This window comes from Neoarius graeffei, chromosome 27, assembly GCF_027579695.1.
Source record: "Neoarius graeffei isolate fNeoGra1 chromosome 27, fNeoGra1.pri, whole genome shotgun sequence".
Classification (NCBI taxonomy): Eukaryota; Metazoa; Chordata; class Actinopteri; order Siluriformes; family Ariidae; genus Neoarius; species Neoarius graeffei.
In genome coordinates this window covers 24,418,182-24,437,379 of record NC_083595.1, presented here as the reverse complement: position 1 = coordinate 24,437,379, position 19,198 = coordinate 24,418,182, and the positions used below count along the sequence as shown (strand labels likewise).

Sequence of the window (19,198 nt, the reverse complement as noted above, 5' to 3'; positions counted from 1 at the left end):
AGAGACTTTTATGCTTTAATTCGTCATATACCAATATGTTATGAAGCATTGTAAATTGTCTTGTCGTACGGACGATGCCGCTGTCATTTAGGAAAAGCAAGGTTATGTGCTTCTGACATGGGTTCAGTTCAGGAAGGTTTCCTGCTCTCTTTATAAGTGTACTGCTGAAGGAATGGATAACACCGGCCTGGACGCTCCGTGTAGTGTAGTGCACTGTTTAATGTCCTTATCATCAGGCTATGAGCCCACCGTCTAAAGTACGGTATGTTCCCTGGTTAGTGAAACAGAAAGCTGGAGAAGTTCGGGCACTACTGTCTAAAGCCTCGCTAGCTAGTAATGGCGAATTATCCAGCCGTTCACAGGAAGTACGTCCTTTGCTGTAGCGTAGGTGAAGGTTATTGATCGTCTCTGGCCTTGTGGTTTTACACACAACGGGTAACATTTTCAGTAAAAATCCATCTTATCAGGCAATAAAGACTTTCTTGTAACACTTGGGTGGTAAGGTTTAAATCATACTGGATTGTTAGGGTTCCCCCTAGGTTCTGAAAAATATTCTGCACTTTTTTTTTCTTTCAAAGTGTCATAAGTATTCACTTTTTCTTGGTCTGTATTTTTTCTTAGTTTCCGACGTATAATAGTGGGCTTAATACAGGTGTATACCAACCAAACTGGCACAATTCAAATTTGTACAGATACAGGCCTCTCCATTACATATAAAACAGACCCTCCAGGATGTTGCGATTTGCAACTTCAACGCAAATTCAACCAATCCCCGCAAATTCAGGGCGGTGTTGCAATTATATCCGATCACTGCAACTTTCCCCCAAATTTGACCAATCGTTGGCGTCGTCTTGAGGTGACGTCGACAAACTACCTTCCGCCTTACTTCCATGTATACGTTCAAGAGAAGCAGCATGTGCGAGTCAGTGTTTATGTAGGCTTAAATTCTGTTACTGAAAGTGTTATGTTTACAGTGAAGGACTGCGTGCACTTTATTTATTTTTTTTTACTTAATACACATGGATTAAAGTTTTCCATCGCTATGACGGATTTCCGTCAACTGGGAGCGCTAAAGATCAATAATAAGTGATGCAGATCTGAGGAAACAAGGGGGGTAGGCCCATAGGTCTGACACCGATGTGATTTAGAACTTCACCAAGCTGCTGTGATTGCCTGTTGTTGAACCCTTTCTTGTGCTATGTTTGAGTTTGTGTAAAGGAATAATAAGTATGTTGCGCTAGATAGGCCTAAATAAATACAGCCTAGGCTACTGTCTAGTCCCGGGGAGGCTCGGCGTAGGCAGCGAGCCGCGGTGCTCGGCTTGAGTTTCGTTTCTATCGGCGGCTCCAGCCCGACTTTGGACGCTCGTAACTTGGCCAGGGGAGGTCCCAGCCTCTCCAAACTTGGCAGCCAGCGACCTCTGCCCTCTCCCCAACGAACCAGCGCTGCCAGGGCGGGCCAGCCCCACGCCTCGGGACACGATTCACCCCGAGGCGAGCCGTGGCGCTCCGCATCAGTTTCCTTTTAACGGCAGCTCCACTGATGTAACAATTTGGCTGTCCTACTACTAGGCAACTACTTGCCTACTACTAATACTAGGCCTATTGTAGTAGTAATAATAATAATGATATTTGCCTATTGAAAGGTGATCAGGTGAAAAATCTAAACAGCCCTGTTGAAGCCGCAGCAAGATCTATGCTATTAAGCCTTTTGTAGGTTAAACAGGCTTCAGCAGACAACGTTCTGGAAAGGCTGTGTTTTTCTTTGGTTTGATTAGCCTACGATTTAATCTTTAAACATTATGGTTTCAGCAGTTCACTTAAACATTGGAGGCTGCAGAGTTGGGCTGCAAGATTTCCCGACACTTGTTTAAGATGCCAAACTTCATAGTAAGGAGAAAATAATTCCACAGTATTTAGTGCCTCGTCAGTCTCAAAAATTAAAGGTCCCATGGCATGAAATTTTCACTTTGAGGTTTTTTAACATTAAAATGAGTTCCTCTGACCTTCTTAAGTCACCCCAGTGGCTAGAAATTTCATAATGTGTAAACCAAACTATGCCCAACATTTGAGAATGGCGCGTCAAAACGGCGCATTGATAAGCTCTTCCCTTTACTACGTCAGCAAGGGAGATGATCCCCACTCCCCCCCCTCTGGATTCCCACCCACTGTATGGATTGCCCCGCCCAGTTGTAGTGAGGAGACCATAGAGGACACAACAACATGGCATCACCTAAGCGAGCGAAACATGGAAATTGCGCTGTACATGGATGTGACAACACAAAGAGTCTGTTTTTACTGCCGATGGGAGAGCCCCTGAAGACGCAGTGGCTTAATTTTATTTACTTCAATAATATGCCGTCGAGTCTACCTAAGACGGTGTATGTTTGTCGGAAGCATTTTCCTGAGGAATGTTTCCACAACTTGGGACAGTCAGGGCAGGTTTTGCACATCAACTGTCACTGAAGCCTGGGTCCGTACCAAGCATCCCTGCCGCATCAGCAACAAACACTGAACAAGTAAGTGTATAACTGGTCATTTTGCCGTGTTTTAAAATCGGTGCGTTAGCCTAGCAATGGCTACATAAGCTGTGCAGCTAACTGCTTCCTGCAGTTAGCCAGGTAATCTGTGCTACAAAACTAAAGAGCATGCAGCATGCTCTGTTAAACTGAGTTTAGTCTGGAAATTGACTAACTTATGAGCTTATGTTTGACTATTGCTCCGCAATGCATGTCTTCTGTTGGATAAGCGCTATGTTGCTGTAGTTGCTGCTTCTATCCTCTTTGGTTATGGAGTGCGTGTTCAAGCCTAGGGTATTATACGTTCGTAAACTACCACTCCGAACACACTCACTCTCTGTTCTCTGTGTCACGTTGAGTTTACGAAAGGAGTCCGAGGGAGAACGGGGTTTTGCAGCGTGGCTACAGGCGCTGATAGCAGCGAGTATGTGTGCGCGCAGCTTGGTCAAGCCCCTCCCCCTCCCCCCATGGCCCGCCCCCACCCTCTACCCTTCCCCGCCTCCTGCTTCTCATTAGCAAAACGACGCACTGGGAAAAGCGCTGAAATGGGGCTTTCTCCCAGGAGGCTATATTTACGTGCCAAGGGTTCATTTCGAGAAAGGCTGCGGATATAACATCCGGAAGCCTCCACGAGCCCATTTAAAGCATCAACAAACCACCATGCCATGGGACCTTTAATAGTGAAGGACCAACGCGAATTAAGTCCCAAAAAAACATCTCGTAGGCCTCTATTTTACATTTTCAAAAAAGTCCGGAATTGGATGTCAGTCAGTGGAGTGTAATGAAGTGTCTCATTCACTAAGCACAAAAGGTCGGAAAACAGTGGAGAAAACAGCTATTGCTTAAATAGGCTACTAATGGTTTACATTAGTAATTTAATGTATGTGACAAATTCATTGATTAAATAGATGAAGCGAATACTCCAAAGCTCAAAATTCAGGAAAGTGGCTCCGGTGTCGCAAGTGCACAAGAAAAGTTATTTGAAAGTTAACCTAATGAATTTGCGCGTGCGATTTCATGAAGAACCGGGACAATTGGCACTCGGTGAAAGATTCACACCTATGACTCATTATATTCACGCACGCCCTCTCGCCCACTGTTGCTTCGTTTTCCCTATTTACACGAGTGTCTGAAGATGGAGTTTTCAGAAATCTCCACTCTGCCCAGAGTTTGCAAAAGTAGCTGTTTTCAGTGACTGAAACCTCTGTATAGGTGTGAATGAGAGGTGCAACCGAATAAATAAATATGCGTCTTTTTTTTATCCGGCTACATGTAGGCTATCACTGCGCAAAGCCTCTAATGTTGAAATGGTAGTAATTTGTTAAAATAATAGTAGGCTAATTTCCACATTAATTGGTAAAATGGCCCAAGGGATGTGATGGGGGGATGGCCGTTTTATAAGAGGGATGATTTGAGATTTTTATTTCAGAAGGGGGATGCCATCCCCCACATCCCCCCCTCAACTCGAGTACTGCGTATAAGGCCATATTTCACCTGACATAGGCAGGGGCTTCAAAGTTTGGGAGAATAGCAGGGTACAAATAATTTACAGCAGGGTGCAAAATGGTAAAATGTCTGCCAGCAGCAGACATAATGCACGCAAAGCGTGCATAGATAGATAGATAGATAGATAGATAGATAGATAGATAGATAGATAGATAGATAGATAGAGATATGCAAGTACGAATTTTTCATGGGGCGGGATGGTTTGGAACAGGCCATCTAAAATTGGGATAACATTTACCCGGGACAGGTATTTGAGGCGGGTCGTCTAGCTTAAGCTTGATTAGCGTTGTTACGCACGCCAGTGTTTCCCACAGAAATTTTGGAGACTATGGGGGCAAGCCATGGAGGAGGCGCGGGGGTTGTTTAAAATTGAGTGATATGTTAAATATTAAGTTATTACTGAAAAACTATTGATTAAAAAAAACAGACACTGAGAAATGGTCCTATAAACAACTTTACCAATATAAAAGATTACCAGGACTACAAAAATGCAGAAAAATAGGCTTTACTTATCCAAATGCACCTGTTGGTTCAAAAGTTAAAGTGCATAGAACCTCACAGCACAACATGAAGTTACCTTAAAATATGATATAAATGCCTCAGGTTTCATGTAAGAAAAAAAAACAATTAATACTAGTACTGTGTGCAGTCAGTCTCTCCTGAAGACTAAATTAAACAATAATTATAAACTAATAAAATAAATGGCTCAGGCTTCATAGAAGGAAAAAAAAACAATTTGAACAGAATCTCACAGTATGATGCTGAAGCTGCCTAAACAATGGAAAATAAAATACCATTTTGGCAAAAACGTTGGCATCCATTAATTTCTTGTATTAAGTAAAAAAATATGTTGCCAGATACTGCTGACGTTTTACAGCCCAAAATATGTTCAAAACCTGCCAAAATGCACTTAAAACCGCCCAAATTGGGCGGGAAACTGCCCAATCTGGCAACACAGGTGGCAGTAATGGCTGCACTCATGTCGAGGATGTAAACACAATCTGGCAACACAGGGCAGTAATGGCTGCACTCATGTTGAGGATGTAAACACAGTTGACGCGGCAACGGACATACATGACATAGTGGATGTAATTTACGTTCACAACTTTTTTTGCTGTCAGAAATATTTAATATTAAATTTTGTGACTCGACTGACAATAGCCGGCGGCATAACAAGCCATAGCCGGCGATTTGCCGCCGGTGACCGGCTACTTTTGAGACCGCTGCATAGGTCCTTTGATTTCCATCACTAGAGCGCGTCAAATTACTTTCGGTTTTGCCAGCATGGATGCGCTTCTTTTAAATGAAGGCACAGATGTGTCAGACATCGACAAAACGGTAAAGAATAAGTGGAAATGGGCTTGGCGAAATGAAATGGGCGATAATGGCAAGCTCCTGCTGCTGTGCCAAGGAAAAAGAAACAAAAACAGGCATCACCTGTTGCCAAACTAGATGCCTTTGGCTTCACTGCGAAGAAGCAGAAAAAGTGAACTTTCACTTTACTTTTCTTGTTTCCTGGCTTTATTTCAACAGATTTTCCTATTTTTCTTTCTGTTCCACTCTTCTGAAAGCATGGTTCAAGTTCGACTGCACTTGCACTTTTCTCTGAACCACTGTTGTGCATTACTAAAGTATTGTTGAAATAAATTTGCACTTTGCGCTGAAAACTTGATGTTTCATCATGAATAGCCAATAATGACAATGGTAAAGTCTTGCCTTAGCTTTAGTCATTTGTTAAAATTATGTAAATGTACTATAAGTAGGGGCCTAGAGGATAATGGACAACACGGCATTTAAAATTTGATGCATCGCTGACATGGTAGGGGCCAACGACATGGAGCTTTTTTTTTCAGTCAGATTTTTTTTTTGCTTTAATCCATGTAATACAAGAAATTAATGGATGCCAACATTTTTGCCAAAATGGTATTTTATTTTCCATTTTTTAAGCAGCTTCAGTATCCTGCTGTGAGATTCTGTTGAGATTTTCTTTCTTCTATGAAGCCTGAGCCATTTATTTTATTAGTTTATAACTATTGTTTAATTTAGTCTTCAGGAGAGACTGCCTGCACACAGTACTAGTATTAATAGTTTTTTTTCTTACATGAAAGCTGAGGCATTTATATTATATTTTAAGGTAACTTCATGTTGTGCTGTGAGGTTCTCTGGACTTTAACTTTTGAACCAACAGGCGCATTTGGATAAGCCTATTTTTCTGCATTTTTGTAGTCCTGGTAATCTTTTATATTGGTAAAGATGTTTATAGGACCATTTCTCAGTGTCTGTTTTTTTTTTTTAAATCAATAGTTATTCAGTAATAACTTAATATTTAACATATCACTCAATTTTAATCACAAAAAGAGAAAATCGCAACAATTTCTCGCAACTTTCACTTCCTCCCGCAATGTAATCGCAACAAAAAACTAAACACCGCAACTTTCATCGCAATTTTTTGGAAAACCCCCCACAACATCGGACATTTTAGCCCGCAACAATCACCAAAAAGGCCCGCGAAATCCTGGGGGGACTGATAAAATTTGGGCTCCATTTCAGCTTCTAATAAGAGAGACTTGCTTTTGGGCACCCTGTGCACCATCAAGCTAAAATAAATCTCTTTAGCTTTAAACTAAAAGACCTTAAGTAAGCCTTACTTAAGGTTATTTTTAGCATGGAGTTATTCAAAAGGGGTATTAGGACCCCTTTTACTTCAACGTAAAACTTGATTTACAATTGAACATAGTAGGGCTGCACAATTAATCGAATTAAATCGAAAATCGCGATTTTGGCTGCCACGATTAAATTAAATGAAAATCGCGATTTCCATTTAAAATGCGAGCTCTGCTGTATATCTGATCAAGCACTTTTTGACCAATACTCCGCCAAACCATTAGGGGGCGAACCGACGCATGTAAGGTTTCATTACTCCGCCTAAATAAGCAAGCAAGCCAAGTGCAGTGTTGCCAGATTGGGCGGTTTTAAGTGCCTTTTGGTGGGTTTTGAAAATATTTTGGGCTGGAAAATGTCAGCAGCATCTGGCAACACTGGCCAAGTGCGCAGAGCTTCAGTGCAGCGGTATCTTCTTCAAGGGGTGATGGCGTGAGAGTAGGTAGCAGATTGAGGTGAGAGAGAAAAGCTAACTATGTCGGAACAACAGACTATTTAGCACTGGAGGCAATGTTGTGACCTGCCTTCGCTCATGTTTAAAGCCAGAGCATGTTGATAGGCTGGTCTTTCTAGCTAAAAACTTGTAGGCCTCAGTATAATGCTATGCAATTGTTGCAATTGAGTTTTCAGTTCCTTCATCCTTTGGTAATTTCTTGGATAAATTTCATTTATTTGTCATTTGGAAATCAGAATTTCTCTTTTAAATTTCATTCTGCACTGAATGCTGTTCATATTGTTTGTTTGAATATAGTGAAATAAAATTTAAGTGATTTCCCTAACATCAAGAATAATCGCGATTAAAATTTTGATCAAGATAATCGTGATTATCATTTTTTCCATAATCGTGCAGCCCTAGAACATAGTCAAGAAGAGTCTTGGAACAACCAACAGTGAAGGAATCTGATTTTCCCATCGGTTTATGAACCGAATACAATGACCCTGCATTTTTCGTCATATGTTAGCCACGGGGACTCAACACACCACGCTGCCCGAAACGTAGCTCCCGTCAGTCGGCTAACAGCACTTTCACTTTGGGGGTGGATGGGTGGTGGTGTTTTTTTTTTTTTTTTTATTTTTTTAAACTGACCCCTGTATTACTGACACTGCCGATGTACTCGGGGATGGTCGGGGCTCTGAGTGTGCCTCCCCCGTGACTGTTTCGGCTTAAATCATCTTAAAGTGCATATCCTGGACCAATTTAGTGTGTTTTTTTTTTTTTTTTTTTTTTATATGAAAGTATGTCCCTTTACGCACTCATCCAGAAGGGTAATTTTGCACAAGGCCATCTGTCTACAGCAGAAAAAAATAAAACAAAACGCGTCTGGAAAAATCCCAAGGGAGTCTGGAGCCAGATTCGTGACGTCACGTGCGGAACCGCCAGCTGGCTGAGAGAGCTTGCATGGTTTCAGTGCACAGTCTGTGTAGACAAAGTTTAGCAGCTAGCGATTTTGCATTGAAATATGGAATTGTCACCTGAGCTTCTAAACACATGGATTCATGTATCAATGCTCATCATTTGTTACATAAATCATATTTTTTCTAATTACTATTATGTATTTATATATTCATTTAGAAGAGTACTGGTTACTGTAGGAGAAAGATTTCATAAGCTACACACTAGGGTTGGTCGGTATCCAAATTTTGATACCTTTAAACTGTCTGTGTTTTCCCGGGGTATACGGTATTACCGAGAAAAAAATATTTTGTTTCGGCCTACTGTGTAACGTGCGCCTATACCGGCGGACCTTGTCCAGACCTGCGCCTATGCCTCAAATGTACTATTTAAAAGCAGCATAGCGAATTATGTGCATTGTGGTATGGATTAAGCAGCAAAGCGAATTTTGTGCATTGATGAATGGATTAAGAGATATTTCAAAGCATCACGCAACTCTTCCTTCATCTTGAAAATAGCATTCAACTGTCGTTTACACATGTCTGCGTTGAAACGCCATTTGCAGCACTATTTCACCTACTCCATCAAAAAAAGTACACGATGAGCAGGATCATACCCTTTCAAGCATGGGAAATAAAAAAAAGAAAAGAAAAAGAATCAACCAACACCCAAGTCCGTTTAGACTGCGCGATAAACCATATTCTTCAGCGCAAATGAGGCGAACCTAATTCAAATGCGTGATAGCTGCACAAGGCAAAATCATATGGGCCCACGTCATGCCATGGCGGGGAAATTAATAATCAAATGGCCTTACCTTGCTTAAAACGTTGTCTTGATCACATAACTCCTTACAATTATTCCACTTAAATCCATACGGTTTAACACACCCAACAAAGACAGCAAGCGCATTGCTAATTCCCACCAGAAACCGAACAGTTTACGCTACGATGTTTTCTTCCGTTTCTTCAGTAGATGACATTTCAAACGTTTATTACCCACATCCCAAATGTCATACGTTATATTATTTTACCTTGTTGTTACTCATGTAACCTACTCAAAACACAACTCATTGGAGAGATCTCATGGAAGTGGAGTACCCCAGGCTATGGTGTGCCTTAGGGGACATATTAGATTTTTATCGATTTTGCGCGGTCATTTACATTATTGCTGGCTCTTCCTTTTCGTTTGGTTTGAAACCAAAATACTGCCACACTGCCGATGTTGTATTTTTTTTTTTTGCCACTAACTCGTTATCTTGACTTGCCATCTTTCAACCGCGGTCTCAGTCTCTTGCGAAGCTTTCTGTCAGACTCCAAATGTCACGCAGGGTTGCCATGGTAACGACATAAACAACCCTGCACGCGATGAGAACTTCTTTAGGAAATTGATAGAATTAGTGAAAATACGATCACACAGTTATTCGGGATGATCTTCAATTTATTATTTTATACTATGACCTCATGTACTCCATATTTATTTAGATATTATATATTTTTTTAAAATGACGGTAATGAGACCGATACCGTTGGTACTTTTGGATACCTCGGGATACCTTCTTACCGTAATACCGCCCAACCCTACTACACACATGGACTCTGCTAAGCAGGGTTGTATATACATTTAATGTGTTTGACAGGTCCCAAGATCTCAAGCCCTGACATGCATATCCCTTGATACATGTGAAGTAAAATGTAAAGGAAATTAGATAGAACTTTATTGATCCCTTTGGGTGGGTTCCCTCAGGGAAATTAAAATTCCAGTAGCATCATTACAGGATAAACAGAGGATAGAAATAGAGAAAAAATTCTAGATAAATTAAATTAGGTATTTGCATATACAAATATAAGCTATGGGGAAGAGGAAGGGGGGAAAGTCCAACAGAAGAGGTATTGCACATTGTCCAGTATTGTTTCTCAGGCTAGGCTACTGCTCCTTCCCGTCTTCTGTCCTCCTGTTATCCATCCTGCTCTTTAAACCTCCTTTTTTCCCACCTTTTTACTTTTCTGCTCTTCTTACAAAGTGTGTTTTTTTTTTTTCTTTCTTTTATATCCCATGGATATTTTTAACTTTAACATGCAACCAGGAGCCAGTTTTCTCGCTTATTCTAGAGAGGAGCTGCTGGCCCTGAAAACAATGGGACGAGCTGGGATACGACACCCCATCCCGGCCAAGCTGAGGAGGAAACCCAGTGGCTGTAAAGCTGGGGCTAAGCTAAAGGCTAGGCTAGCGGATAACCAGTGGCGCTACAAACTATCCATTCCCTCCGTTATCATGGGGAATGTGAACTCTCTGCCGAATAAGGTCGACGAGCTATCTGCACTGAAAAACCAGTGGATTTACTAGGAGAGCAGCTTATTTATTTTTATGGAGACATGGCTAACACACCTTGTACCGGATGCTAACGTGGACCTGCGGGGATTCCCTGCTGTGAGAGCCGACAGAGACGCTAAAGCGTGCGGGACTCATCATTTACATGAACAACTGCTGGTGTAACCCAGGACATTGCTCCGTAAAGACAGTCTTGTGTTGCCCGGACTTGGAGCTGCTAGCATCACCATCTGTGTTTACATCCCTCCGAGGGCAGCTGCTGCATGTGAGGGGATTCACTCTGTCACAGCAAGGCTGCAGACACAGCACCCTGAGGCATTTATCATCATTTCTGGGGATTTAAACACTCTACTTTGGCTGGTTTTTACCAGGCTGTGGACTGTATCTTTTTAATTTCCCTGAGGGAACCCTCCCAAAGAGATCAGTAAAGTTCTATCTAATCTAAGTAAGTGTATTATCGCCCAGCGCTTTCGTGTTTACTTTTGTGTGTGTCAATAAATAACATTATCCCTGTACCACACAAACACAGGAACACCTAATTTGGAGTATAGTCTCTCTCTTATTTTTTTTACCCTGGCAACAGTCAACTTGTGAATCGCTGATTTTTCTTGGTCTTTTTCTCAGCTCTGCTTGGTCCTCGGCTTCCGGGTGCCTCGCACGAAGCGCTCCCATTTCTCTCTCATTGTCCGGTCTTTTGGAATTATTAAAATGGTTAGCAGATGTATCGTAGGAGGGTGTAGCAACACCATTCTTGGTGAGTACTAATCCCACCAAGAATGGTGTTGCTACACCCTCCTACGATACATCTGCTAACCATTTTAATAATTACGTGATAACGTTGAAGAAATTTGCAGAAAACCACCAAGTCGTTTTCTCATAAACAAACCAGCGCTGACGTAGGATTCAGAGGGAGGCGTCCCTCATGTGACGTCATGAAAATCAATGTTTGCCAGGAAATCCAAATGCCAAGTTTTTTCAGAGGCGGAGGAATTCGCCTCAAATGGCTTGATTTTTCAACTGATTTTTCTGGTGTTGCGCAAGGTAAAAAAATTACACAAAATGTGACGTATTTGACCAAAGTTTAATATAAAATAGAATTACATTGATCTTTCTCCTGAATTTACCCGTGATATGCACTTTAAGTACTTAAAGAAGCCTGCCCAAAAAACTTAACGCAGAGATAATTACACCACCACACCAGGCCGATTAAGATGCACTGTGATTGGTCAAAAGTTTGGTGCTTATTTGGCCGTTATGTGTAGTCGATTTTTATTGGTCACAAGCACATGCTCATTGTTTACACTCTGGCTTCCCACCGTCTTTTCACTGCGATTGGATTGTGGCAAAAGGAGGAATTTGTGGAGGGATTTCTAGAAAAATGACATTATAATAAATGCAGTTGTCACTGTGTTGACGGCTAGTAATTTTCTCTTCGTCACTGGTGGATTATGACGAGCGCCAGCGGGAGCCCTGTATACTATTAGTGCATGTTTGTCCTCTTTTCAGGAGAAAGTAGATGCTGTATATTGCATGGCTTAAAAAGTTGCTACAAGTAGCTAGATGATGACACAAAGTAATTTGCATCTTTATTAAATTGTCACTGTCATTTGCATAGCAAAATGTGTTGCACGAAAAAAAAATGTTTCTGAAGGTGCTTGAGATAAAATGGTCCTGAATAGATAAAATAAATGCATTGTCTGTTTTATTAGTAGGTTTGTAAAAATCAGGTCCTCCAAGCACTCCTCACCTTGTTCACTGCTGCTGATCGGGCTTGGATCATGCGCGCTTGCACTTGGGTTTCATTTTGAAGCTGTACTTCAGGACTACCCAGAGTACACCTTTATTGTCCACAAAATCCTCCACTGCCTCGTTTTTTTTTTTTTGTTTTTTTTTTTGTGTGTGGGTAAATGGTTGTAGAAATGTGAACGAATTTGCCAAATTCATACAAATTAGATATCTGGGTTGAAGTTGCAGAAATCGCTGCATTTTGCCATTGAAATGGTTCACTGAAAGTAGTTTTAACTACCAATTTAGTGATTAATTCATAAATTAGTTGGCATCATTTTCATGTATTTACCTGGAAGTATCCTTTGTATTTTATTGAGCTATGTCAAAAGATTTAATTTAAAATATTTAGAATGGTATCTTTTCTTGGAAAACGGTCCCACTTTCACTAATCGTTTTCCTTTGTTCTTTATGTAGAAGTTGTTGAGCAAAATTAGCCCAATTTTTTAAGACTCAAAGTGGCATAACTGTTCATAGTTGTCACAGAGAGAGAACTTGAACAGAATTGAAAAATTTTAAAGCCCTTTTCAGTGATCCGTTTATGATGCACATAAAGTTCTTTTTTTTGGGGGGGGGGTCACATACCTATTTTTAGGAACATCAGTGTTCATGGTGCCAAAAACTACCAAAAGCTGTTGATGCTTAATGGTGGCAGTTTAAAAAAACAAAACAAAAAAAAACAACAAACAGCGAGTGACAAAATGAAAGTGCTGTCAGATGACAAAACTAGCCCGTGATTGCTGATACATGAAAGACGCGTGTGGTCCGACATGTCTTCAGTTCCTCCACTCAAAACTTTATTCCTATCTGCAATTAATTAACAATTATTCGCCAAAAGGGAAGTGAATCAGTGAATAATAACCAAGGCGAAGTTGAGTTTATTACTCGCCGATATTCACTGAGGCGGATAATTGTTTTAGTATAAATACACAGTATTTATTAGTTTTAAAGAAAGTATTAAAAATGCATTTTGAAATAAATTTTTTATTCTTAAGTGACAAGCCTCCACTACGCCTTTATTACATTTGCATGCCACTTTTGAAGTTTGTTCAAACTTCAAAAGCAGTATACAAATGTAATAAAGGCGTAGTGCAGGCTAGTCACTTATCTACGCTGACTCACGTAAAATACTTTTGTTTTGAAATAGATAAATCACAACTCCACCTTATCTTTGAATAGTTTTAGACCAAACTTTGTAGCATCTTAAATGCTGTTCCTAAAAGCACCATCTTTTTCATAACTTTTAATTCTTCCTCATTTACGGTGACAAAGCGATTGGCAGCCATTTTGCTGAGTCACTTGAGGTGATTTATCTAGAAATAGTCCGAATTTCTCGACCAGTCAGCGCACGATTTTCTATAATCACCTGTGGAGTTATACTAATTCCCATTTACTGTGTGATGCACAGAAATGGAAGAAAACCATATAACCATGGTTTTATCTTATCCAAATACAGCCTCTCACTAATGTGTATAAATCTCGCAGAAAATAAAGTTTGGAAAGAAGCAGCAGATTGTTGGTGCATCTGCTGAGTGGTCTGCAAAAATCTGCCAATGAAGCTAGTCCTAAGCCTAGCTCATGAATGCAGTATAAATATCTAAGACCAATTAAAATGCCTAAAACTTATGCAATTTACGATATAATAAATTTATAACTTGGTATGTTTCATCAGTATCATGTTTTATGAATGTTTCCTTGCATTTCAGGTGGGACATGAACCTCTTCCACCCACTCTTGGCAGGAATTTGTTTGGCAGGCAGGTGTATCAGCTTCCTGGACTCTTTGCTTATGGTAAAATCATAAATTACAATAATTCATATTACACTGCCCATTTGGACACACACAATGCTTACTTTGCACCTGTCTTGTCTTGCTGTAATGTCCTGGTAAAACTTGAACTATTCAGACTGAACTGCAGTCTCTTGCATTTTTTTTTTTTTAACTAAAAGGAACATTTGCATACACATGCACAATGCCATGTTGCACCTGTTTTTGTCTTGTCATTCTTGTCATTTATTGTACTTGCGGATAGCTAGATATTTAGAGAGCTGGAGGTCACTTAGATAGCTATAGATGGTTATTTAAAAACCTTGTTTTATAGTCTTCTAATTTATAAATGCACCATGGGGAGCCTGAGGGAAATGGTATTTCAATGCGATGTACACTTGTATATGGACGTATTAACAATAATCTTGAATCTTGAGTCTTGAATCTTTAATTTCTTGAAGATCAATGAATTTACTTCGATATAGTGAGTTAAACTTATTAACACATGGATGGTCAGCTGAGCCAATAATATTCTTTTAATGAGAACTTTCCACTGTACTGATGTATAAAATCTCTTGATATTCTTATGCCTTAATTTTCACTTATTTTCTAAATGAAAAATAATTTTTTGTTAGCGTTTGTAATTATTGTACCATCCACTATTGGATAAAATTTAAATAAAATCTTACAATATTGTTTGAAAGTCTAGAGCAAGATGTTATTTCACAAATAACACTTGATTGTTTTAACAATAATAAGCATCACTGTATAAATGATAGAGTGCAGATACCTGTGTAACTACATGTCCTTGGGGTTGTTGAGAGATAGAGGGGTGGGAATAAGATCTAGCCCACAGTTCAAGTCAAAGCCCTTTGAGAGTAAATGCTTTGGCTTTCACAACATTGTTCCCAAAAGCTGATGTCGGGGAGTCTTTACACAAAGGTTTTCTTGCTTTTGTAGTTTTTTTTTTTTTTTTTTTTTTAAACTGTTCTGTGTCGGGACTTTTTTGGAAAAAGAAATGGACATTAGGAAAAGGTCAGTCTCCATAAGATATGAATGGTTTTTATTTAATTCAATATATTGAATATATGAATTTGAATTATTAATGGAACTGTAAATAACTGAATTTTTAATGGACATTTTTTTAGAAAAACAAGTGTTGACGATGAGTAATAACCAGTCCCCATAAAATGTAGATATTATTTTGAATTAATGCAATACACATATTGATTTTGATACATATTCTGTATAATAGGGGTTTTATTTCAATAAGTATGAAAATAGGCATCAAGTGTTTTAATTAACTACTGCTCAGATTGCAGGAAATAGGGTGTGTAAGGTATCATTTTGAAAAATTTCCCTGGGGGTGTCCCCCAGAACCCCCTTATTCCTTCGGCACCCTCAGGACACTTTACAGATTTTCTGCTTTTTTTTTTTTTCATCAGGACCCACACTCATCCCTGTTGTATGTAATTGATCAGGATGAGAAAATGGATCGTTTTAACGGTATGCGTTGTTGAAAGGGTCATTTTTAACAGTATTGCTGATACTGCTTATATTTCAGTCATTTTGTAAGCAAAACTGTCCTATTTCGCCATATCAAATACCCAAAATGTATCTCATTATTCATATTTAAGTGAATAATCGTCGTCATAACTTGCCATTTTTAACCCAAGCAATCAAAAAGAGGAAATTTATTCAATATTTTCACTCATCTGTGAAGGAGGGGCTTTAATTCATGATGTAGTTATTTTATATGTAAATCAATTTTACAAAAACATTTGAATTGTAATCAAAATATAATTTAACTTTTAAGTTGAGAATGATTACATTTTAATGCAGTGTAAATCTGCAACTTGTTCAGATGTGATGTAAGTAATGATGTCGTCACTGTAAAAAGAAACTAGTAAAGAAACGTTTCCATGTTACGTCAGTGATGAAAAAGCAAGTAATTGAATACGTCAATGGGCTATTGTGTGACAAGTTTCAAACTTTTGTCTGTGTATTACTATTATGCTAATTGATAATTTAGTACAAAATAAGGGGTGTATCTACATGACATCCTGCAGGCACAACAAAGTAAAGTTTAATAAAATGTATGATAACTGATGAACATTTGAAACTAAGGAGTAAAATTTAAAAATGTTTGTTTTTCTGTCCAATAATTGCATTTAAAGAAACACAAATGCATGTACAGAAAAAGATATTCCTTGGTTATTAAAGAGGGTTTTTAAATGCATACATGTTTCCATGTTACGTAAGTGAACTTCAGAACATCGTTAAAATTTTCCACAGTGGAGGTCAGATAAAGCAAGATGCTTTCTTTTATTCTTATTAAACATGACAAAAGAAACAGAGTGTTAAGTAAAGACAAAAAAAATAGTAAAATTAGAAAATTTATTTTTTGACCATAGTGTCCCAAATGAGAGACCAGTTTCATCTCATTATCTCTAGCCGCTTTATCCTGTTCTACAGGGTCGCAGGTGAGCTGGAGCCTATCCCAGCTGACTACGGGCGAAAGGCGGGGTACACCCTGGACAAGTCGCCAGGTCATCACAGGGCTGACACACAGACAACCATTCACATTCACACCTACGGTCAATTTAGAGTCACCAGTTAACCTAACCTGCATGTCTTTAGACTGTGGGGGAAACCCACGCGGACACGGGGAGAACATGCAAACTCCACACAGAAAGGCCTTCGCCGGCCATGGGGCTCGAACCCGGACCTTCTTGCTGTGAGGCAACAGCGCTAACCACTACACCACCGTGCCGCCAAAATCTGGATCAGTAATCACCAATAATCAGCTGGATAGTACAGTGGTAACGCTCACTGACTATGACGCAGGAAATCGGGGTTCAAATCCCGGTCAGGGCAAAACATCATCCAGTAAGGGTCCTTAGGCAAAACCCCTTATGATATATCAGCCTACCTCAGGAATGAGTGAAGACATAACTGATAGAGTCATACCAGCTCAGACGTCGCCCGGATCAACAAGGTCTGCGTCAGTTGCTAGGGAACCAGGGCAAACTGATGAGAAATGGGCTACTGGAACAAGACATCGATGGACGAGGACAGAAAATACAGAATTGCTGGAATGCTACTATACAAGCAATCCCAGAGAGAGGGGATACATGCAGCAAATGGATACTTCAAGGCTAACAAACATTATTAGCCTTGAAACTATTAGCCCAGTGTTCGTAATCGAAATCTACTATCACAACTAGAGATTAATGAAATGCAACAATGATGCTACGGCAAGGGGGAGCCAGGAAGACAGGTCAGCGGGGAGATGTCATCATCATCCCCACAACCAGAGACTGGGTACCAAGCGCTAACAGCCTCAACACAAGAGCTGCTGACCTGAGAAGGAAGATCGTGACCCAACTGGAAACCTGGAGCCCCCGACGAATACCGAAGCTGAGTTGCCAAGTACCTTCAGAAGATCTACTAGTAGATGTGAATGCTGCTCTGAAGACAATCTCCACAAGAACCATCACTGAGACCAACAAGCTGATGCACAGTACAGCAACAGTAATCATGGAGATGCTTGGACACAAGGTGGGCTTGGGACATAACAAACAGTATCCACCATGGAAGAGATGATTAGAGGCCAAGATAAAGGCAGCACGGAGAGAAGTTAGCCAGCTAGCTGAACTACAGAAAGGGAACATGGTGAATAAAGGGGCACCCAGGAAGTACAACTCACTCTCCATACCAGAGGCACTCGAAACTGCCAAACAGCGACTAACAGCTCTGGCCACCCGGTTGAAGAGATACACCAAGGAGGGAGAGGCCAGGAGAATAAACAAGCTGTTCTCCACTGAACCAGCCAAGGTGTACTCTCAGTGGCAGGGGAACAACAACCGGTCAGACCCACCAAGAGCTGAGGTGGAAAAATACTGGAAAGACATATGGGAAAGAAAGGCATCACACAACACCGATGCCCAATGGTTAGTGGACCTAAGAGCTGACCACAGCAACCTCCCAGAACAAGAACCAGTAACCATCTCAATGGCAGACGTCCAAGAAAGTGTGTCAAAGATGAAGAGCTGGACAGCACCAGGCCCCGATATGATCCATACGTACTGGCTGAAGAAGCTAACTGCACTCCATGAACGCCTAGCAGCACAGATGAACCAGCTGCTGAAGGATGGAACCCACCCAGAATGGCTAACCCAAGGCAGGACAGTCCTAATCATGAAGGACCCCCAGAAGGGACTCATCCCATCCAACTACCGGCCAATTACCTGTCTCTGCACAACATGGAAGGCCCTGTCAGGCATCATTGCGGCAAAAATGAGTAAGCATGTGGCTCAATACATGAGCGAGGCACAGAAAGGAATTGGCAGTAACACCAGAGGAGCCAAGCACCAGCTACTGGTCGATAGAACAGTTGCCTGAGATTGTAAGAAGAGACAGACCAACCTGTGCACTGCCTGGATTGACTACAAGAAAGCCTACAACTCAATGCCACACACATGGATACTGGAATGTCTGGAACTGTATAAGATCAACAGGAACCTAAGGACCTTCATCCAGAACTCAATGGAAATGTGGAAGACAACCCTAGAGGCCAACTCAAAACCCATTGCCCAAGTCAACATCAAGTGCGGCATATACCAAGGAGATGCGCCATCACTGCTGTTCTGCATAGGCCTGAACCCCCTCAGTCAGATCATCACGAAGAGCGGCTACGGGTACCGATTCCGTAGTGGGGCAACAATCAGCCACCTGCACTACATGAATGACATCAAGCTGTATGCCAGGAACGAGCGAGAAATAGACTCGCTGATCCACACCACCCGGATCTACAGCGATGATATAGGGATGTCATTCGGATTGGACAAGTGTGGCCGGATGGTCTCAAGGAGAGGCAAGATGATCCGAACTGAGGGGATTGACCTACCAGAGGGCAACATAGGTGATATCCAAGACAGCTACAAGTACCTTGGCATCCCACAGGCTAATGGAGACCATGAAGAGGCCACAAGGAACTCAACCACAGCCAAATACCTCCAGAGAGTAAGGCAGGTCCTGAAAAGTCAGCTGAATGGTAAAAACAAGGTCCGAGCCATCAACATGTACGCACTACCAGTCATCAGATACCCTGCTGGTATCATAAACTGGCCAAAGGAGGAGATAGAAGCCACAGATATCAAGACTAGAAAGCTCCTCACCATGCATGGAGGGTTCCACCCCAAGTCCAGCACCCTGAGACTATACACTAAGCGGAAAGA

The 19,198-nt window shown here is 40.8% G+C and overlaps 1 protein-coding gene across 1 annotated transcript in view; it reads left to right on the top strand.

Moving 5' to 3' along the window:
- mtch2 (mitochondrial carrier homolog 2) overlaps nt 1-19,198 on the top strand; it is a 93,176-nt gene that overhangs the window by 287 nt on the left and 73,691 nt on the right. Inside the window, exon 2 of the mRNA XM_060911150.1 lies at nt 13,898-13,982. Coding sequence (XP_060767133.1) covers nt 13,898-13,982 — 85 coding nt within the window. The remainder of the gene's footprint in view (nt 1-13,897; nt 13,983-19,198) is intronic.